Here is a 24,310-nt window from a genome sequence, read left to right as displayed (position 1 = left end):
GAAAAATAAAGCCAAAAAATTTTTTGTCATGATTTTCATTTTGTTTAGGATATAAATAACACTCACATATAATATCAAACAAATTGAAGCATATTTAATACAATATTCAGCTTTGTAACATATATGATACACCAGGCCACAATGTTATACTATCAGTCTTTTGGATTTCAATTGTTACACAGTCACAGTTATAAGAATAAGTCTTTACAGAAAGCATATTTTATTCAAGAACCAATATTTTTGTATGGTTAACAATAAAACTTGTTAATGCAGATTATTACAGTAGATTATAAAATGCAAATATAGTCATAGCTCGAAACAAAGTAATAGTTATGCAACTTTACGAAAAGCCTGCAATACTCATACAACACACTTCCACACAAAAGCTCTTATAGTCAGTAACAAAATTATTTTACATGTTTTTATTTACACAGTTGTACCTAACTAATAAACATAGCATTATAACTTTACAAGACAACTGCAATACTGAACATGCATAAACATAAATATTGAACAAGATCCTGGTTGGTAAAAACAGATATTTACATATTATTTAGAAACCAACTATAGCAATAGAGCTTTACAAGAAACTATTATTGCCATGGAACTTATTTCAGTTTTCAACAATATAATTGAATACAAAACTCCAATCATTGTTGACATTTTGCAGAAATAAAATACATAGTAAGTTCATTGTTGCTGATTTTCAATGCAAACATTTTTACTGGTGAAATTCACTAAAACAATTTCTCTGGGTAGTAAAGCACAGATGTACACTACACTTTTCACATTTTACAGCAGTTAGGCCCTTGCAGCTTGGGAACTTGCACCTTTGGCGCTGGATCTCCATTTTGGGCCAGTGACCTATTTGGTCTCGCCTTGATGTATACTCTGGCATAGGTGCTGTTGGTCCTCTTCGTTTTTTCATCTCGAATTGTCTTTCGAGTGAATCAGAAGAAGGCCTGCCCCTTTTCTTCCCTTTGTACTTGCCTTCTTTACAAAGAGCTGATGCGACTTCACATCGAAACCCCAAAAGGTCCAGTCGGTCCTTGTGACTGAAGTTCTGTACATCACAGTGTCTACGATACATCAACCATCCATTGACTAATACCATGTCTATGTAATGGAAAAATATACGGTGATAGTACTTCTTTGAGCGAAGCTGAATCCTATAGTACGAGATTAGTCCATCAAGCAAATCAACTCCGCCCATGAAAGTGTTATTTGTGTTTACTGCTTTTGGGCAAGGTATTGTAACCTCAGTTTTGGTTTTCCTGTCAAAACGTTTTACTTCTCCTAGAGGGTATGCACAGTCAAAAGTTGATGCCAGCGTAACGCCCCGATTATCGAACCATTTTATTGCTCTTATCTCTACACCATTCACTTTTGTGGCAACTTCGTCAAATACTCCTCTCCCTCTTTCTTCATTTCTTTGTCAGTTTGGAACTGCAGGCCAGGAAAGCGATTCACTCTGATTGTACCAAGAACTCCAATACCAATTTCTGCGAGCACAGAAAACAGCTTCAAGGACGAAAACCAATTGTCGCAGTACAATAGATATCCTTCATGTCGGGGAACATTCTCCAGCAGTCGCAAAACTATATTTCCACTAGGGCCTATGTCAGGTATTCCTTCAACCGGAGCTATACTCCCCGTGTACATTTCAAGATTGTGAACAAGGCCATTGGAATCAGACAAGATGAATTCCTTGTACCCCCATTTGTGAGGCTTTTTTGGATTGTACTGTTTTAGAGCAGATTTTCCCTTATAGGGAATTATCTGTTCATCTACGCACAACATCTGACGTAAAGGCAAGTTTTTGAACTTTTTCTGCATTTCATCAACTAGAGGGCGAACTTTGAATAACCTGTCACAATTCGGGTCATTTCGAGATGGCAGTTTCGTGTTGTCATTGAAGTGAACACAGGATTTTATAAACTCCCAACGATCACGTGGCATAACATTGGCAACTGTCTCAACTCTTGTGTTGTTTGCCCAAAACATGCGAGACCGAGGTAACCCAAAAACAGACATGAATATGCATGAACCCATGAACACCTCAATTTCATTTGTATCCACATTCAAAGGTCTGTTTGGGTTCTTTTGGACTGAAAACAGATTAGATTGCTCCATAATATTGTCCAGAACATCCTCATCAAAAAACATCCTGAAATAGTAAACAGGGGATTCCACCTCACTATATACCTCACGTAAATTACATGATGGAGATTGTTTTTCACTGTTTTCTTGAGAAACTTTTTCCCAGTGCAGTGATGACTGAGCTATCTTTGCAGTTGTTGCACCCACTGGAGTTGATTCATCACTGCTAACGTCAGAACTATCAGAATTATCAGACAATACATTACCAGATGTACTCCTAAGGGCTTGTCTTTGCTGTCCAGATGTACTAGGTAAATAGTCTGGGTCGGCATCACTGTCATCTAAATCACTATCATCGCTATCTTCAGGGACAGCAAAATCAGTTCTCAGTTTCCTGGAAATTGTGTTTTCCTCCATCTGCAAAAACAGAAATAAATATATGTGATAAATAACATAAGCAGTACTAATAAAAATAAATAACTGAACAAAACACACATAACCTATAATTTTCAATACTTTTTCCATTGTTTCCTGTTGTAACAAATACGATACATACAACAAAAACAATGTAATAAACACCAGTACAAGAATACTTAAACTAAAATATACTAAATTTAGGGTAAATGTATCAAACTAAAAGGAATATATTTATTTACAGCCATATCTTACCTTCAAACATAACAAAAAAATACTATTTCTTGTCGTTCCAAACACAGTGGTAACAAAAAATATGGCGAACATTCATACAAAAAATAATTCTCAGAAACGCCCACAGAGTGCAGTAAATGCCTTTTAATGTTGAATATGTACTTAATAAATGTATTAAAGTAAAAATAAACACGCTGGCACCATTTTGTAGGTAAAGACTGAGAGAAAATTGGTATGTATCATATATGATACAGTAGGCAGTAAGAGGTTAATAAGAGAAGTTATACACATGTTATATTTTTATCTGGTTGTACATAATTTTTTTTTATTACCTACATGACATACAAAAAAATGTGTTTACAAGTGGTGGAAAATTTTTTTCCCCCTAGAAAATATCAGAACAAAAGGGAGAATTATACAAAATCAACATATCCTCGTGTTTGTTTACACTTTGCATTTTTGTCGTTTTATAGTTTACACTAATAAATATTTTTTCATGGTATGAATACATGAAAAGACATCTTACAATGTGTACTATTACATTAGCCCCTGTCCTTTTACATTTGATTTAGTTGTTTTTATTACATGTGTAGGTTGTAACCTGTTTATGCCAAATAGGAGTTTGCTGTATATACTGCTATATTTAGAACCTACCCATGTGTCTGCATTTTTTAACTTAAAGTTATTTTAGCTTTTTTTTAATTTCATGAAGGTTAAACTAGATTTTTGATGATTTCTAAATCTTAAAACTGTTTTTACAAATGAAAAAAAAAAAAAAATCTTAAGTGCTAATGCATAAGCCTCAGAATACAAATACAAATTTTGAGGTTATAAAAGCCATAAATTACATTTGCTAGGTAGGTACTGAATTACATATGTACAAAGCCTATATAATTTTTTTTGTACAATTTTTTGCACTGCTTCTGTTTTAATACTGAATTTTGCACCAACTTTTGCCTTATTTAACAAAATAATTTTGGTCTGAGGTCCCAACGTGTAATATTCCAATACATGTACCTAGAGACTTATCTTGGGTTTAATTAAAGTAAAAGTCCATCAACCAATTCACTTTAATTCCTTTCCATTTAAAATGTACCTACATAAAGATAACAAAATACATGTTTCCCAACATGAAGAAGACAATCCATGAAACCAGAAAGCTAATGTCAGTGACATTCTGCTGATCTCCAAGCAGAAAGGTATCTTCTGATAAAGGTTCTACTGCGAATTGGAGTCTTGAACTTCTCCATGTGATCCATGTTCAAATATCCGAGCCCAGGGCATACTACAAATACTACCATATTAAAAAAAATTAAAAATAAGACAGTCTCATTATAACCTTCAAACAGGGACAACAGAAATTGGAAACACGACTGTGGTATATGTATAGTATTAAGGTTGGACAGAGAGAGTGTGAGGGACATAGTGTGTGGTGAAGTTGGCAATGCACTGCACAACGTTGTGAGGAAGTGTGGAACAGATGTAATAGGAATGAATGTAACGCAATTAGCAGTAATAAAGATTGAATGAAGAAGCAAATTATTAATGTGTTAAACATTACACGAACGTAAACTGCAACACGACACTCAACTAGGGAAAATAAAATATCTACAAGAAAAGAAACGTCTAATGGAAATGTCATGAATGTAAATAAAACTGATGTGTAGGCATCTGTTGGCCTTCGTTGAGGTGTGTGGCCGTCACCTGTCCTCCATCAGCTCCCAGGGGAAGGGCTCCGGGTAGCGACACTCGTCGCAACAGCTGCAGTGGTGCGGGCCGCGCTGCTGCCGGTACAGATAGCGACACCGCATCTCCAGCTGCTCCCAGTACATCTTCTTCTTCTCGTGGCTGCAACAAGCACAGTCACGTGGTCACGTAGTCAGTGTCTGTGCTGTACATGCTCAAAGCAAAGGGCTAGCGTTTTAAAAATTCATACAATTATCAGAGCCATCGAGGGGGAAAATTGAGTGTTGAGATTATTGTTTGCGTTTGGGTTCACCCTGATAGGACGAATATCACAAGTATATTGTTGATATAAGTAATTGAAAGAAAACTGTAACAAGTACTGTGATGCACATAGTTAACATTTACAGTTATGGCTATGGTAATGTTAACAATCTTTATCCCCATCACAATTCCTTTTTTCATTCATTTCTGAGAGTATGATCCTAGGAGCATTAAATCCTTAAAAATTACTTTGTCAGCACACCCTGATGGTATACCGATTTCATTTTGAAACAATGCTCATATTACTTATACCGCTTCTGCAATATATATTTAACACACAAATAAAACCTCAAGTTTCTCCTTCTAATTGTAAAATGTCTAAGGTTATTGTGATATAAATAAATTGAATCTCATAGACTACAGTAGAACCCTGTTATAATGTTTTTCAAGGGAGCACCATAAAAAAACATTATAAGCAGGAAAACGTTATAAGCAGGAAATCTCAATTTAGCACTTAACAATGTTCGAGCTTTGTACCAATGGACTCACCAAGCTATGTAAACAACTTTAATGTTAAAACCAAAGATAGTATACTTGATACATGAATTTTCTGAAACAAGCCAACAGTTTTTCAACTTTATCTTGTTCCCTGGTTAAATTTTGTTTGTCTTTAAAGATACACTGACACATTTTTTGTAAAATTGTCTCACGATTCATGATGACAACATTAAGAGTAAGAACGTCTACTCCTTAACCACCTGAAAATGTTTAATTTGGGGTTCCTACGTATGAATGAAAAAATAAATTATTTGTAAGCAATAGAAAACACTTTTAGTTATGCCCTCGCTCAATGGTTGGCAACTTAAATATCATAGGACTATGTACGTGCATCTGAATACCCACTGGAATGGCAAGGAAGAGAAGAGTTGACTAAGGGTGCCAACTGATACGTAACTATGAACATTGTGTACCTTCAGTATATTGCATAAAATTGTATTTTAACAAACTTCATGTATTGTATGGCAGTGATTGTAAACATAAACATACATAAAGGAAACTTTTTATCGTAAGTGTTGGAATAATTTGGTTTTAAAACATTTTTTCCACATTTATTGAATGTTAGAAAGCAAACATTATAAGCAGGAAATTACACTATTTATGAACGTTATATGCAGGAAATAAATACATTGTCCTTATGGGGGAAATATTGGGACTTTAAAAATATGACATTATAAGCAGGAAAACATTATATGCAGGAACATTATAACAGGGTTCTACTGTATATACCAAATTCATTATTTAATGGTTTTGCCAAATTTTAAAGAAGAAAATTTTTTAAAAACATTGATTATATTATACACACAAACTCACACACAAAAACACACACACATACACACAAACACACAAAAACACACACACATATGTGTGTGTATATATATATAATATAGTTCAGGTACTCTATCATTACTGGCCTATTGTTTGCCAATGACCACAAAATCTACAGAAATGTATAGGTATTCTTTAAATCAGTGTTACCTACTTCAATATTATATTATTTAAATTGATAGCTTGTGTAAGCTTAATCTTGTTTCTCTGAACCATATAAACTAAAATTGTATCTTTTACTAAAAAAACTAACTTAATCAGGTATGTTTATAACCTAGATAACAGTCAGATCCTTATATCACTTAGTATAAAAGATCTTGGTGTCCTTTTGGACTTAAATTGTTCTTTAATCTCCATGTCAACTCTCTAGTCTCCAACTCCAGTAGAACCCTAACTTAAATTTATTACATAACTTCGTATGCCTCATATATTGATTCCATTTTTATACTTTACCTAACTCTAGATGGTAAAAATTAAGATAGGTACTGTTCAGAAATTTGAAATAACATTAAAAATTCTGATATTGAACAAATATGATCCATACAAAACATATTAGGTACTTACTCAAAATAAAAAGTCTAAAACATTATCAGCTACATAAATTAGTTAGGGTACCCTGTTTATGAGAAGAGCACAACGACAATGAAATAATCTAATAATTGATGTTAAAATTTAATAAATTAGATCAAAATTTTGTATTTTAAATTAACTATGTTTGTTAAATATTTAATCATATGTGTTTGTCCTAGTTTTTTAAACTGTAGTTTATGGCTTGTATGTTGTTACACATTTGTGATTTATATATGTTTATTAACGTGATAACGTCTTATAAATCGATGAACGCCGGCTAAACGCACGAAAAATTGTCACGTTTCGCCTGAGCCGAGCGTACATGATCCGGCCAACTACCGTGCGAGAAAAGCTTCTATAATATCAAACAGGTTAAGACAGGTTTTAAATAATTGTTCGTGATTATATTCAAACAAATTATTTAAATTAAACTGGCAAAATCTTTAAATAATATTTGAAAATTAAAAAGTATGCAATTATTTATCAATGTTTTCTTATGACGTTATCACTTCAAATTATCGTCCGTAAACCGACTTTACAGACTACCCCCTTTTTTAAAATTTTTTTGTGGTCCCTGCTCATGTGCGGTGCCTGCTCCTATGTTACGACACCTTGTGCGTGGTGCCCACCTGCATGGTTAGTTTCCAGGAAGTAGTGCCCACCTGCATGGTTAGTTTCCTGGAAGTAGTGCCCACCTGCATGGTTAGTTTCCTGGAAGTAGTGCCCACCTGCATGGTTAGTTTCCTGGAAGTAGTGCCCACATGCATGGATAGTTTCCTGGAAGTAGTGCCCACCTGCATGGTTAGTTTCCTGGAAGTAGTGCCCACCTGCATGGTTAGTTTCCTGGAAGTAGTGCCCACCTGCATGGTTAGTTTCCTGGAAGTAGTGCCCACCTGCATGGTTAGTTTCCTGGAAGTAGTGCCCACTTGCATGGTTAGTTTCCTGGAAGTACTGCCCACCTGCATGGTTAGTTTCCTGGAAGTACTGCCCACCTGCATGGTTAGTTTCCTGGAAGTAGTGCCCACATGCATGGTTAGTTTCCTGGAATTAGTGCCCACCTGCATGGTTAGTTTCATGGAAGTAGTGCCCACCTGAATAGTTAGTTTCCTGGAAGTAGTGCACACATGCATGGTTAGTTTCCTGGAAGTAGTGCCCACCTGCATGGTTAGTTTCCTGGAATTAGTGCCCACCTGCATGGTTAGTTTCATGGAAGTAGTGCCCACCTGAATAGTTAGTTTCCTGGAAGTAGTGCACACATGCATGGTTAGTTTCCTGGAAGTAGTGCCCACCTGCATGGTTAGTTTCCTGGAAGTAGTGCCCACCTGCATGGTTAGTTTCCTGGAAGTAGTGCCCACCTGCATGGTTAGTTTCCTGGAAGTAGTGCCCACCTGCATGGTTAGTTTCCTGGAAGTAGTGCCCACCTGCATGGTTAGTTTCCTGGAAGTAGTGCCCACCTGCATGGTTAGTTTCCTGGAAGTAGTGCCCACATGCATGGTTAGTTTCCTGGAAGTAGTGCCCACCTGCATGGTTAGTTTCCTGGAATTAGTGCCCACCTGCATGGTTAGTTTCCTGGAAGTAGTGCCCACCTGCATAGTTAGTTTCCTGGAAGTAGTGCCCACATGCATGGTTAGTTTCCTGGAAGTAGTGCCCACCTGCATGGTTAGTTTCCTGGAAGTAGTGCCCACCTGCATGGTTAGTTTCCTGGAAGTAGTGCCCACTTGCATGGTTAGTTTCCTGGAAGTAGTGCCCACCTGCATGGTTAGTTTCCTGGAAGTAGTGCCCACCTGCATGGTTAGTTTCCTGGAAGTAGTGCCCACCTGCATGGTTAGTTTCCTGGAAGTAGTGCCCACCTGCATGGTTAGTTTCCTTGAAGTAGTGCCCACCTGCATGGTTAGTTTCCTGGAAGTAGTGCCCACCTACACGTGGTGCCGACTTCATCTCGTTTGTCATTGTTTACCTTATGAAAATGTTTCTTTTGATCATTAGTATGTCTGTGCCCACCGTTCAGTTCTATTACAGTCGGTGAGCATGTCATAAAAATGTAAACTAATTAATAAATAAAATAAATAAAATTGTGGGGTTTTAAAAACTTGTACATTAAATATCATGTTAAGGGGCCTGACAAAATTACTTGACCCCAGGTATTTTTTCATTTTCTCAATGGCCCTGATGATTACTGTCTCATCTGATTAGTACCTATAAATACAAAATATAAGACCTACATCTTCTACAAAAAAAATAGTTATGGTGTGAATTTGGGTACTGCAGCTAGTCATCCTGGTGGCTGTATGGGCTCATAGGAGAGGGAACAAGATTATTTATACATGTGTGTGATTTAGACTAAAAAAAAACTCCATTTTCAGTTATTTCTTACTTGAACCCTTTGCAGGCCAAAAGTTTTGACTATTGTATATGGCAATCACTACAAGATAAACAAGTACCTATTAAAGAGTTTACCAGTGAATTATTCACTTTTCAAAAAGAATTTAAAAAAAACTAGAAAATTTTTGTAAAATCTTCTTAAGTGATCACATAACACATAGGGGCTACCTTCAATTAGTTAAAACATAAAAATAAAATAAATAAAAGCATACTTCTAGTATCAAAGAAGAAATTTGTATTCACTATAGATATATCTTGGTGTTTTTGAGTACCACAAACATATTTCAGAACACAGCAAATGAAACAAATACTTCTCAAAGAATTCAGTACGTACCACAGATATGCGATCTGTAAAATGGACATTGTAATACTAGGAAAGTAAAACAGTGGCTTGGGCTACATAAGCAGCAGAAAGGTCTAGGGACAGAGCACACTTACCTCAGCAGCAGAATGTTCTCCTGGCTGGGTTGGGCTCAGATAGTGGAGGTCTAGGGACAGAGCACACTTACCTCAGCAGCAGAATGTTCTCCTGGCTGGGATGGGCTCAGTTAGTGGAGGTCTAGGGACAGGGCACACTTACCTCAGCAGCAGAATGCTCTCCTGGCTGGGTTGGGCTCAGATAGTGGAGGTCTAGGGACAGAGCACACTTACCTCAGCAGCAGAATGTTCTCCTGGCTGGGTTGGGCTCAGATAGTGGAGGTCTAGGGACAGGGCACACTTACCTCAGCAGCAGAATGCTCTCCTGGCTGGGTTGGGCTCAGATAGTGGAGGTCTAGGGACAGAGCACACTTACCACAGCAGCAGAATGTTCTCCTGGCTGGGATGGGCTCAGTTAGTGGAGGTCTAGGGACAGGGCACACTTACCTCAGCAGCAGAATGTTCTCCTGGCTGGGTTGGGCTCAGATAGTGGAGGTCTAGGGACAGAGCACACTTACCTCAGCAGCAGAATGTTCTCCTGGCTGGGATGGGCTCAGATAGTGGAGGTCTAGGGACAGGGCACACTTACCTCAGCAGCAGAATGTTCTCCTGGCTGGGTTAGGCTCAGTTAGTGGAGGTCTAGGGACAGGGCACACTTACCTCAGCAGCAGAATGTTCTCCTGGCTGGGATGGGCTCAGATAGTGGAGGTCTAGGGACAGGGCACACTTACCTCAGCAGCAGAATGTTCTCCTGGCTGGGTTGGGCTCAGATAGTGGAGGTCTAGGGACAGGGCACACTTACCTCAGCAGCAGAATGTTCTCCTGGCTGGGTTAGGCTCAGATAGTGGAGGTCTAGGGACAGAGCACACTTACCTCAGCAGCAGAATGTTCTCCTGGCTGGGATGGGCTCAGATAGTGGAGGTCTAGGGACAGGGCACACTTACCTCAGCAGCAGAATGTTCTCCTGGCTGGGATGGGCTCAGATAGTGGAGGTCTAGGGACAGGGCACACTTACCTCAGCAGCAGAATGTTCTCCTGGCTGGGTTAGGCTCAGTTAGTGGAGGTCTAGGGACAGGGCACACTTACCTCAGCAGCAGAATGTTCTCCTGGCTGGGATGGGCTCAGATAGTGGAGGTCTAGGGACAGGGCACACTTACCTCAGCAGCAGAATGTTCTCCTGGCTGGGTTAGGCTCAGTTAGTGGAGGTCTAGGGACAGGGCACACTTACCTCAGCAGCAGAATGTTCTCCTGGCTGGGTTAGGCTCAGTTAGTGGAGGTCTAGGGACAGGGCACACTTACCTCAGCAGCAGAATGTTCTCCTGGCTGGGATGGGCTCAGATAGTGGAGGTCTAGGGACAGGGCACACTTACCTCAGCAGCAGAATGTTCTCCTGGCTGGGTTAGGCTCAGTTAGTGGAGGTCTAGGGACAGGGCACACTTACCTCAGCAGCAGAATGTTCTCCTGGCTGGGATGGGCTCAGATAGTGGAGGTCTAGGGACAGGGCACACTTACCTCAGCAGCAGAATGTTCTCCTGGCTGGGTTAGGCTCAGTTAGTGGAGGTCTAGGGACAGGGCACACTTACCTCAGCAGCAGAATGTTCTCCTGGCTGGGATGGGCTCAGATAGTGGAGGTCTAGGGACAGGGCACACTTACCTCAGCAGCAGTATGTTCTCCTGGCTGGGTTAGGCTCAGTTAGTGGAGGTCTAGGGACAGGGCACACTTACCTCAGCAGCAGAATGTTCTCCTGGCTGGGATGGGCTCAGATAGTGGAGGTCTAGGGACAGGGCACACTTACCTCAGCAGCAGAATGTTCTCCTGGCTGGGATGGGCTCAGATAGTGGAGGTCTAGGGACAGGGCACACTTACCTCAGCAGCAGAATGTTCTCCTGGCTGGGTTAGGCTCAGTTAGTGGAGGTCTAGGGACAGGGCACACTTACCTCAGCAGCAGAATGTTCTCCTGGCTGGGATGGGCTCAGATAGTGGAGGTCTAGGGACAGGGCACACTTACCTCAGCAGCAGAATGTTCTCCTGGCTGGGTTAGGCTCAGTTAGTGGAGGTCTAGGGACAGGGCACACTTACCTCAGCAGCAGAATGTTCTCCTGGCTGGGTTAGGCTCAGTTAGTGGAGGTCTAGGGACAGGGCACACTTACCTCAGCAGCAGAATGTTCTCCTGGCTGGGATGGGCTCAGATAGTGGAGGTCTAGGGACAGGGCACACTTACCTCAGCAGCAGAATGTTCTCCTGGCTGGGTTAGGCTCAGTTAGTGGAGGTCTAGGGACAGGGCACACTTACCTCAGCAGCAGAATGTTCTCCTGGCTGGGATGGGCTCAGATAGTGGAGGTCTAGGGACAGGGCACACTTACCTCAGCAGCAGAATGTTCTCCTGGCTGGGATGGGCTCAGATAGTGGAGGTCTAGGGACAGGGCACACTTACCTCAGCAGCAGAATGTTCTCCTGGCTGGGTTAGGCTCAGTTAGTGGAGGTCTAGGGACAGGGCACACTTACCTCAGCAGCAGAATGTTCTCCTGGCTGGGATGGGCTCAGATAGTGGAGGTCTAGGGACAGGGCACACTTACCTCAGCAGCAGAATGTTCTCCTGGCTGGGTTAGGCTCAGTTAGTGGAGGTCTAGGGACAGGGCACACTTACCTCAGCAGCAGAATGTTCTCCTGGCTGGGTTAGGCTCAGTTAGTGGAGGTCTAGGGACAGGGCACACTTACCTCAGCAGCAGAATGTTCTCCTGGCTGGAATAGGCTCAGATAGTGGAGGTCTAGGGACAGGGCACACTTACCTCAGCAGCTGGTAGACGAGCATACACGAGAACAGGCACACCATGATGCCGATCACGGACAGTCCAAACATGGCACGCAGGCAGGAGTAGAGCGCGCCGTGTACCACGTTGCAGTCAGGTATCGAGTTGAACACGTAGTGCACCCCTATACAAACATGCCCTGGTCTAGAAACACATACACCTTCATTAGATCCCACAGTCCAGCAAGAGTCCATGCCTGAAGGGTTTTCTCAGGTAGCTGTTATTGTCCTTCACTCACCCATTTTATAACTGCCTTGCTTTAGTGTCTCATGTGTAGCTATAGGGGCGGCATACCTGTCTAGGCTCTGTGGGTAACACTCACCCTGCGTCAGGCCCCCCACATCATTATGTGGGCCCCGTTGCTAGAAGTCATGAAGTGCCCCCCCCCCCCCTTATTTTGTTTCTAACAGAGATAAAAAAAAAAATTTTCTTTATGTACAATGTTTTAGTTATATATTTTTTAACCTTTTCTCAATTATTTTTAAAACACATTAAAACTAATTTTAAGTCAGCGTTTCGATTTGTAAACAGTCAACCGTTTACAGATTGATTTCATTATCTCATGTTTATTGTAAATTAATTATTATATTTAAATATGTATTTGTATTATAAGTTGTACCAGCAATCACACTAATATGGATAGCTAAGGCCAGCCAGTATGTTTAGTCTTTGGAAATTGCAGCAGTTTAATAATTTATTGTCTTCATTTAATTATTCTTTGGACGCCTATTCCTTTTTCTGCAAGCTTTACATGAGTTAAACACAGGTTTAATTACCGTACATTGGATTTTACTACAACTGCTGAGTATTTCTTCCTGCTAGTTGCGAGCTCGCTGGTTGCTACAACAATCCGGGGAAGTTGAGGTTGAAAAGGAAGGAATAGAGGGAGGATTCTAAGACGCCATGTTCGAGAGAAGACGTTTCCCTTGCGATGTGTTGCCAAAAACCTGGTGCCCGCAAAGGAAACAAGAAGATTGTGTCCGCTACGATAGTTAGATACTACAGTGTAAACGGAGTATTCAGATAGGAGAATTCTGAGTTCATCTACCTCAGAATACAGGGTATACGCCTTAACACGACATACTAGGCGTTTCGCGAGTGCTTCCAGCATCGCGACTTCTACATCTGATTCCTACCATCTCGTGGTGAGAACTTTCCTTGTACCACGTTTTTCAGGACCATTTTGGTGTCGCCGATCCAGTCAATGAGTCGTAGCCTACGGCAGTCGTAGTGGATTAGAACTCTATTGCAGCGTCCCTTTCTACAAGTTCCTGCGACCATACACCGATCTACCCAGCAGTCCTGAATGGCCGAAGAACCTGCCCTACCCCAAATTGAGCTAGTAGGTACCGGTAGTTGCAAACCTTGATAATTCAGTAATGACGGTGTAGTATCGAAACTGGACCCAAATCCATTCATGTCTGGCTATCTGTATTTGGTAGGTTATTTAAAAGCTGGTACAACGTTAGGATAATCTGAACCTAATCTTCCTAGTCAAATTTATTCAGATCAATAATTTTCAGTTTCAGTGTTGTACATATCTATGTGTTGAAATTATATCAATTATAATATTACAATACAATTAATACCATTTGATATTGCTTTAATTATTTAATGTTATCAGTTTTGGTATTAATCGTACACGAGTACAGCCAACCACCATACTTTGCCAGCCATTTAACATACATTACCCTTAACATACACTACACTGTACTATCATTTGTAATTACTCAAATATAAGTAACTGTGACGTGTTAACTGTGTCAAACGCAGTTGTAATAGTCATAGACAGAGACACACGTTCGCGCCACAGATTGTCAACGTAAATTTATTTTAAATAATGGAAAATAAATGAGTGTAAGTGTTCTGCACTGTCAACATGATGTCACATCAATTGGTGGTGGTTTTGTTACTCACAGTTGTAGATTCAGACACGTTCTGTAAGCACAGCATATTCCGAATAATATTACTCTGGTGTAATATTTCATCGGTAACTAAATTTAGGCCTTACTGTTTAATTGTTTTCTATGATTTATTTAAAATTGTCTACTTTTTTTTAGTTTTATTTATTTTTTCTTTCCTTCGCAGGCCCCCTAGACCCATGGGCCCCGTTGCCATAGCAACAGTAGCACCGGCCATGTGGGGGCCCTGCCCTGCGTTCCCTCATCACACCAGTGTCATGACTCATGACCATTTGTCTAAATAAGTTTGTGTTTTATAGGTATGTCTATTATATTAATAAAAGAAAGAGTTTGTTTGTAGCTCGCTTAGATGGAGACCTTAGATCCTAGAATTCTGTCACTCGGATCCCCAGAGGGTGTTTGTTTGCACCTACAAACAATATAAAAGAAATTTATTTAGATTTATTTATTTAATTTTGTTAGTGATATTCTCTACATATACTCAATAATCTCCACGGCTATGTCATCATTGTCAGTGCTTTGTTCATCTGCTGGCACTATCTATTCAACCATTACATTGTTGGTGCTTCAAATTTATTCATAAGCATTATGATTAATTCATTTATACCCTGAACTTAAACACACAATTAAAACTAAAAATATTTATAATTTTAAATAAATTAAATTATTACAAGATTTGGCTGTTCATCAAGGAATGTTATCAGAGACGACATGTGGAAGGAATTTAGAAGCGACTCGGCCAGGACTTGGAGTGACTACAGGAAGCCAGGGGAAACCAGGCTGGCCGGACGGGTGTTCCAACCCAGGTCCTGAGGAGTATGTGGGTAGAAATTATGTAGAAAGCCAGTTCAACATTTGTTTTTTTTTATTATTTAATACTAGTTGATGAATCCGTGCTTTACTACATAAGTCCACAGGCAGAACACTCTCACTGCTTACGTATTATGCATGCCTCTCCTTGTATCTACTGCCGCACTTTCTCAAACAGAAAATAAATAAAACAAATTTGGGAAATCAATTTATGAAAAAAAAATTCTTACAACTGAGATAACCAAAATAAAAATCAAGCAAAGACACCATCTTGGATTCAACAGCTTCTAAAGGCCTTTAAATGCACATTTATTTAACATAAACTATGTTGTTGATGGAAAAGTTCATTACAGATTGACTGGATTGAGATCCGAAAAGAAATGAAGCACTTACACTGTAATGGCTGAATGGCTGTTGCCAGGAGATAAACAACACACCCACAATGTAATTGCTTAATGGCTGGTGCCAGGAGATAAACAACACACCCACAATGTAATGGCTGAATGGCTGTTGCCAGGAGATAAACAACACACCCACAATGTAATGGCTGAATGGCTGGTGCCAGGAGATAAACAACACACCCACAATGTAATGGCTGAATGGCTGGTGCCAGGAGATAAACAACACACCCACAATGTAATGGCTGAATGGCTGGTGCCAGGAGATAAACACACCCACAATGTAATGGCTGAATGGTTGGTGCCAGGAGATAAACAACACACCCACAATGTAATGGCTGAATGGCTGTTGCCAGGAGATAAACAACACACCCACAATGTAATGGCTGAATGGCTGGTGCCAGGAGATAAACAACACACCCACAATGTAATGGCTGAATGGCTGGTGCCAGGAGATAAACAACACACCCACAATGTAATGGCTGAATGGCTGGTGCCAGGAGATAAACAACACACCCACAATGTAATGGCTGAATGGCTGTTGCCAGGAGATAAACAACACACCCACAATGTAATGGCTGAATGGCTGGTGCCAGGAGATAAACAACACACCCACAATGTAATGGCTGAATGGCTGGTGCCAGGAAATAAATAAAGCACTGACAATCCTGACCACTGCCGTGGAGATTATTGAGTATATGTTTTGTCTATCACTAGCAAAATTAAATCAAAAATCTAAATCAATTTTTTTGAAAATTTGTTTGGAGGTGCAAACAAACTCCCTATAGGGGAACAGTAGCGTAGCCAGGATTTGTGTATGGGGGGGAGGGGTTAAGAAGCATGGTCCCACCGTATTACAGCGGGGTCCGGGTCCTCCCCCGGAAAAATTTGGATTTTAAGGTGTAAAATAGTGCTATTTGAGCAGTTTTCGGTACTTAACTTTAAATATTGTAATGGTAAAAATATTAATTTTTTAATAAAAAAATTGTTTGAGTGATGAATTAAGAAATTAATTAAAGATATTTTAATCAATCCAAGTGCCTTGTCCACGTCCCACTCAAAATCATAAATCATGCTTGAAGCTCCACAATACAAAAAAAAAAGGAATTAAAATGGTTGGGTTTCGGCAGAACTGGCCTATTCCTGGAAACAATTAGCTTTAGCTTGGAGAGTTATCCAGTCACCACCTGCTTATAATTATCGCGCTGGTTAAATACAATAGGTGTAAGATATTTGAAAACTTGGGACCCGTCATGCCGTCACAACCTTATAGCTTCTGCTCGTGGCAGGGGTAGGGGAAGGGAAGGAGAATCGGTAGGGCTCGCTTACTCTTCCCCTCCAGTGCAGTAGCCGGTGATAGCAGTAAGACACCCAGGCTTTTAGCTAACCTGCTTTCAGATAAGAAAAAAAATAATGGCTAAGGGGGTGGGGGGGGTTAGAACCCCTAAAACCCTCCCCTGGCTACGCCCCTGAGGGGAACCAAGTACCAAAATTCTAGGCTCTACGGTCTGCATGTACGCGAGCTACAAACAAACTCCATCTTTCATTGATATAATGTAAAATGAAATGATTGTTTGTACAATAAGTGTTCCTGTGCAGAAAGAGAAGAGCAGATAGCTCACCCTCGTTGCCCGTCTCCAGGCTGACCACAGCGTCCAAGTCGACAGAGGAGCAGGTGCAGGTCTGTGTCTTCTGGGTGTACACGCACTGGCGCAGGGTCTGCAGGCGGCTCATGTGGATGACCGTGGTGGTGATGGTGACCACCACGCACAGCACGGCACAGGCCAGGCAGCAGCCCCCGCACACCTTGATCTGCAACGCACGCGTCTGCGCACTCCGCTGCTCGCCCATCCGTGCGTACGCACAGAACAACCGCAACAAGCGCAACTTTACAGCAAAGGAAATTTGTAAATGTACTTTCTAATACTTATACACTTTAAAGGAAAATTTGGAATGTATGTTTTGAAAATACATTTACTTGTATTTCATTAATTACCTTACATGAAAATATTCAATTCTTACTCATAAAGAAACTTAAGGCTAAGATCCTTAGTTTTGCAGCCTCCAAGAAAATTATTTCTCCCATGAATATCGTAGTAGATAAAAAATACATACTTGACAGAATTGTAAATAAAACTTTGAATTTTGTAAATATGACGATAAAAATTTTCAAAAAATGCTTTCTTATTTAATTTTAATTTTGAAATTTTCAAAACTAAATATTAGGTATATATTTTAACGGTACACGGCTGTTACTTTGCACACAACTTAAAGGAGGTACAATGAACAATTCTGTCTAGTAATTTTTTTAATACAACGTACAGAATTTAAATAATCAAAGTATTAAATACTGTGATTTAACTGTCACTTGCCGCTGATGAAAGGAACGAGTTCAACAGTTTGCCGCTAGAGCTCCGATTAGTTCCGAGTTTACTCACTAGATGGCTCTAATATCGCAGGAGTTCAGGCGGGAATATTATCGCTTCGAAACGGTCAAAACACAACACTAGTATCAGCAATAGTAATCAATGAATTGAAAACCGTCTCACGTTGTCGACAATTTCTATAGATATATTTGTCAGCTTTTCAGTGATGTAAATTATTATTAATATTCTTCACTTGTCGTGACAAATTTATTCATAGAATATTTTTTATTTAAAATCATCTAACTACAATTACTGAATTGTTTTAGTAGAGATTTATTATAATAGTTGGGCGTCTTAAAAAAAACTTATTTTGGAAATACTTAAGTGCTAAATATGATTATAATATCTAACCTGTTTCGTTTACGGGCATCTACGTGAACGTCGCACATTACAACATTATTTCACATGTTATCTTAGTGACTTCATTATGTATTTTGATATGACTCTTTACCTTAACACATGAATGAATCCTGCAATCACGGTGTATTACAATAATAGCAAAATGGTTTCATATAATAATATAACTTCCAAAATCAATTTAAATTATTAAATTATTATTTATACTTCTATTCAAGAATCGTACATTCAAGACAAATAAATAATGTTTAAGATTTTATTAGAATATTTCAATTATTGTAAAAAAAATTTATTTGCAAAATGACAATGATTTTCTATAAATTTATTTAATTATATTTCTTTAGTTATATTTATTTAATTGTGTTTCTTTAATTATATTTGTACCTCGACTTTAGCTCTGGTAGAATGGGCTATACCTCTGGGTGTAATGTTACATAAATGAGTTATGATCAAAATATTAATAGTTACTATTGCAACTCTATAGAGATGTTTAAAAAAAAATAGTAACTGAAGGACCAGCCGCCTATGGCAACTTCCTCCCGTAATGATTTAGTTATGTATATAACGATACAAAAATAAGGGCCAATCTCTCGATGCTGTCGTTGAACAATGGTTAACTAAAAGTCGTTTAAAATTACCTTTGGTTTTTAACAATAGATTTTTCACTACCCAAGCATTTATTGTATCACTAACCTTGAGCAGTTAAACATTTTCGTTAGTTACACAAGTTCGTTATAAACACAATTACAAAGCAGTGGCGTTTCTTTTTTTTTATTTTTCTTCTGGGGTCATGTAAAATTATGTTTGTAAACAAATATTGGCCAGAAAGAATTAGGTATATATTTTTCAATTTAACTTCCGCTACATTATTTGCAACTATAAATGATCAAAGAAACATAAGTTCCAAGTGCGCGCACACACGCACGCATATGTATACATACATTTAAATACTTTTGAACAAGTGAAATGAGGAGTTTTAGCAAATAAACATTCAGGTAATTTTCCAAAATACAATTTTAAAGACCTTTATATTGTGTTCTGACATTTGCAGTTAGATTTATTTAAATTATTTGGCAAATATTACAATCTAAAAACTTTTGTAAGTATGTCCAGTAATTTTTTTAGGTAATTTTATTTGTGTTACAAGAAACCGAAGACCTTGCTGAAGTAAAATTATTATGTATATAAAATGAGTTTAAATGGGTGTGTTATACTTAGATGAAATTGATCTAGAATTATATGAAATAAAATTCTATTGTTTTACCAGCCATTGATTGAGCTTTCTAGCTTACGTGAAATTGTTATAATTAAACTTTATTGCCTAAGTTTTGAATTGCTCGAATATGCAAAAAGTAATTCACTCGCTCACACACTGGCCTATAAAAATTCCAACCCACTACCAAAAGGGCTGGAAACTTGAAATTTGGGTCGCAGCCTCACTGAGTAAATTCGGAAAAGTACCGATTTTTATTTTCTAATTACTAAAAAAAATTTGGTTGTCTGTAAAGTCGGTTTACGGACGATAGTTTAACGTGACAACGTCATAACAAAACATTGATGAAATGGATCCAGAAGAAAAGGAAATATCATATTCGGCCTGAGACTGAGCCGTAATAGGTTTTTGCAACCAAACCATTTAGGCATTAAAAATATTATATTCTTTGAGGAAGAATTTTTTTTTTTAAATTTTTCTATCTTTTGTATGCTAAAATCTACCTCTGCATACTTTTATGAATAAAATTGAATCATTTTTATTGAATTATCACTATTTTGTATGGATACAAAGGAGTGAAATGAACTGTACAATTTAATTAATAAATTTACTTTATATTTGCATTCATTATTCAAATATATTTATTACTTTTGAAATGTCACATGCACCGTATTTATTTTTACAAGTACAAAAAAAGCTTCGCACCTGTCGGGATTCGAACTGACAACCCTTACAATTAGAAGATAGGGCCGTTGACCGCTCACCCACGAGGCTATATTCGATGATAAACAGTTTCAGATGTTATATATATATATATATATATATATATATATATATATTTATAAAAATTTTGTTCACGGTAAGGGAATAATATTATTTCGTTTTTATAACTCGATTTTATAACAAATACGCATCCCAAATACACCAAACTTATTTATAATGTGTTACAATATTTTTTAAAACATTGTGCAAAAGATCCCAGTTGTAATTTGAATTATTATGTGTAACTGTAAAACACCATTGTTGGTTCAAAACGTATTTTTTATATTCAACATTACTTTTAAATAACTGTACCGATTGTGCTGAAAATCGGTGGACAATTGTTAAATTACATAATATTAATAATTCAAACGACGAAAATATGATTGAAAAGTCAAATCGATGGTCGTTCCAATCGAGTGGAAGAGAGATGCCACGCATGCGTAGGCCCTACAATAAGCATGAAGAGAGATGCCACGCATGCATACAATGAGCAAATAGGACACATCCGTAGTGGGACATCCGTAGTGGGACACTTTTTCGTGCGTGCAGCCGGCGTTCATCGATTTATTAGACGTTGTCACGTCAAAAAATAAAATTAAGAAATAGGGACGCACCTTTAAAATCGGTTTATACCTTCTTTCGGAAGAACGTTGTTGCAGAAATTATTGTTTACTTCTCATGCTTGTACAAATTGAACAGTACTGTAAATGTATTTGATGACATAAGCAATAGTAAGTTATTAGCTGATATTGAAAACAAACAATTTTTTTCGTGACTACAAAAAATAAGGTTCTTTGCTTGGCGAGTGATTAAATTATACTAATGTCAAAAAGATGTTATCGGGAAAAAAAAAATGAAGTTATGTTATACCACTGATTCACTACCCATAAAATCAAACTGCAAAGTCTTTGCAACTGGTATCTCACACAAGAAATATAAAACATATTCGTGCTTCATTTTGTATAAAAATAAAACACATTTCATATAATATCGGGAGACTGCCTTGAAAATCGTGCCTATCACCAACATGGCCAATCAGACTCATAGTCATGTTTACGATGGCAAGACAGCTAGCAAACCAGTTCAGTTTATATGCAGCTTAACTGAAAAATTTATTCAATATTTTCGGGGTAGTTTTACGCTCAAAATTAATACAAAACCAAATCAGCAATCCTTGTATGATCATTTATAATACTACAAAAAATCTTCCATTTCCTTCGAATTGTATTGAGCACTAAAATATTGATTTACTTTTGGCCCAGGTTTTATTTGACGATACTCTGTAGAGTTTCGCTTGTTTGCATTGTTTATTTATCAGGTTTAATTCATGGCCAAATTAATTGAAGTGTAACACAAATTACTTATATATGTGTGTCTGGTTAGGAATCAGTATGATGTACTAGAAAAAATATGTCCTATCAGTGTAATGCATGGTTGTACCCTTACACAAGCGTTGAATATTTATGAAACATTTTATTTCTTTGATATTTAAAGCCGCAGACTTGTATTTTATTTATTTAATTTAGACAACAACATGCGTCCGTGTTTTCTACATGGCACGCTCTGTAATATTTTGAATGTTATAGTAAATTAGGTTTTTTAAAATCTGTGATTTATGTGCAGTAGATTAATTTGTATTTTTTTATAATTTCTTTTCACATTTTTAATGATCCATTTGTTAATAGTATATACACTTCTCCATTAATTATAATAAACACATATTCCATTATTGGAATTCTTTCATAATGGATATCACAAGACTACAAAAACTATTCTCCTGCCAAATACCAGTAAAGAAAATTATCGTCAGAGAGCAATTACGTCTTATATCTAGGGAAACCTGTATTTCGCGAATACATTTCGTGTCAAGGTATTTTACAAAACACTGTAGATTTTTCTTGTAATTATTGGCTGTGGTCGGTGAAGGCTGTTTTCCCGCACTTGACGGGGCCAATGAGGACGTAGTTACCGTACTGCTGCACGCCCGCAATTCGCCAAACCTCTAAGGAAAAAGCTACAGTTATGTGTGAAATAGCCTGACACGAGATGTATTCGCTAAATACATGTGTCCTTACTTATATCGAAAAATATTTGAACATTGCATGATAATTTTAAGTATGAAAAGTACAAAATACTTTCAAATTTTATACATGGTTTTATATCAACTCTAAGTAGTAAAACATATACTGCTTTTTTTCTACAAATTATATCTATACACGGCAACTGATTATGAATCACTTGAGTTTTTTTATAAAGCATCTAAGCCCTTGACTGTATAAATATATTGTTGGATAAATTAACTAAACTAGGAATACTATACAATGCACAAAAACAGAAGAGTTTGATCTTAATGACATAAAGCATAAGCTATCTATTTAGCACAGCCTGAATAATTCATTCCCTATTGTCAAGACTAAAATTTAAAAAAAAACGCAAAAGAAGCAGTATAAAATAACTATCTCATTATCTTGCGGGTAACTCAAACATCATACAAACAATACGAAATATTCTTAAACGCAAGAAAGCATATTTTAAACACTGTAAATAACTTAGATTTTAAATCAAAGGATAATAATCAGTCTGTAAAATTTAGTTTTAACGATGAGTTGGAAACAGAACATCAAACATATATCATAGGTGTTACTGCCAACAGAGAACTCTCGCAAACGATACAATTACTTACTGCGCAACCTGCAAGCTCCGGTACCTTCTGTAAAAAAATATATATATATATATGTAAAACTTTTCCAGAAGTCGTACCACGGTAACGACTGTAATATGAAGTCTTACTTCTAAATCTACTTATCTAGAGAACAAATTGTATTACATTATGTTCATAAAATTAACACCTTTATACTAACAGAAGTTTGCTCTTTTATTCATTTTTTTAGTTACGTGATAATTTATTTTGAGTTATAAAGGAATCCAACTTGTACAGTAAAAAAGAAAGGCTTTTAATGAACAAACCAACTAAGTCATTATAGATAACTGTTCAAACCATATTAGATTCATCCTGTTACATACATTTTTATATTTATATACATCTAATGTATAAACAAATCTGAAAAAAAAGGCAATAAATTCAGATTGACTTTATTATCGAAATAGAACAAAACACAAAATACACTTGCAGAGAACCACCAAATATATTGCGTAAGTGTTTCTGAAATGGAGCTAAACTTTAAAATTGCCTTTATTATATCAAAAAAATAATTGAAAACTCCAAGCAAATGTAAGAACACGTCTTCTAGATATAATGGAAGATTATAATGCCGTGTCCGAATTCGCCTGAAGAATATACTTGTAGATACTTTGGAAGTGACTTCGCAAGGCTGTCAGAAATGGACGTGAAGTATGCTATGCAATACGCAAGTAAATGTATCTGTGTAATTCTCGTGTACTTCCAGTTGAAAATACGTCTTCATTTGAAAAAAAATTGGTCATATTTTATATATCATTTAAATAATTTAAGAGGTCGTAAAATAAATATCATTTATTTTGTATTTTACTGGTATCAATAAATAAATTGACAAAATTAATTTATGGATGTTTAAAACGAAGTTTCAACAAACACATGTATATATTTAGCCTACCGATCGTTACTACAAAACAAAAGTACAATAATAATGTAAGATGCCTTAAATTCACGTGACAGCGATGAAGTGTTAAAAGAAAGGACTAATTTCACATGTGTTTAAAAATAAAATCCAAACATCCTTTTCGGCTGGCTAAACATTGAACATATCCGGATTCGTCAAAGGCAAGTGAAGTACGCAAGGTTGTAAACATGTAACTGCATTACTTTCTGATTAATTTTAATAAAATTATGCATACCTCCAAAAAATGTTCAGTTAAAATTAGTATTGTATTGGTGTTTGTATTAAAATATAATGTATACCGGGTATATTTTTATTGTGTTTTAAGGTTTGTTGACTTTTGTACCTCATGTACTTTTGGTGAAAAGTGAAAATGTAATTATGTAGGTATTATTTATTATCAGGGCCCAAAGCATAACTTTATTTTCGTTGGCCGAAAATGAATTGAAGTTATACTTGTATATCTAAGAAAAATATTTGTATTTTGTATGAATGTAAGTATTTTATTATGTAAATTTTTATTACTTACAAATATTTTGTACTCATAATATCTAGTTTCTATTTG

The 24,310-nt window shown here is 37.4% G+C and overlaps 2 protein-coding genes across 2 annotated transcripts in view; both read right to left on the bottom strand.

Annotated features, from left to right (window-relative positions):
• Window positions 1-24,310, bottom strand: part of LOC134535403 (uncharacterized) — a 91,364-nt gene that overhangs the window by 11,713 nt on the left and 55,341 nt on the right. The window contains exons 6-8 of the mRNA XM_063374477.1: window positions 17,014-17,203; window positions 12,241-12,385; window positions 4,453-4,596 (exon numbers count right to left, since the gene is read on the bottom strand). Of these exons, the coding sequence (XP_063230547.1) occupies window positions 4,453-4,596; window positions 12,241-12,385; window positions 17,014-17,203 (479 nt within the window). The remainder of the gene's footprint in view (window positions 1-4,452; window positions 4,597-12,240; window positions 12,386-17,013; window positions 17,204-24,310) is intronic.
• On the bottom strand, window positions 70-2,801 carry LOC134535147 (piggyBac transposable element-derived protein 2-like). Its single transcript, XM_063374104.1, has 2 exons — window positions 2,770-2,801; window positions 70-2,517 (listed from the first exon to the last, which is right to left on the bottom strand). The coding sequence occupies exon 2, from the start codon at window positions 2,515-2,517 to the stop codon at window positions 1,381-1,383; it is 1,137 nt and encodes a 378-aa protein (XP_063230174.1). The 5' UTR covers window positions 2,770-2,801; the 3' UTR covers window positions 70-1,380.

This window comes from Bacillus rossius, chromosome 8, assembly GCF_032445375.1.
Source record: "Bacillus rossius redtenbacheri isolate Brsri chromosome 8, Brsri_v3, whole genome shotgun sequence".
Taxonomy (NCBI): Eukaryota; Metazoa; Arthropoda; class Insecta; order Phasmatodea; family Bacillidae; genus Bacillus; species Bacillus rossius.
The sequence above is the reverse complement of the archived record's forward strand: the minus strand, read 5'-3'. Positions and strand labels throughout refer to the sequence as shown.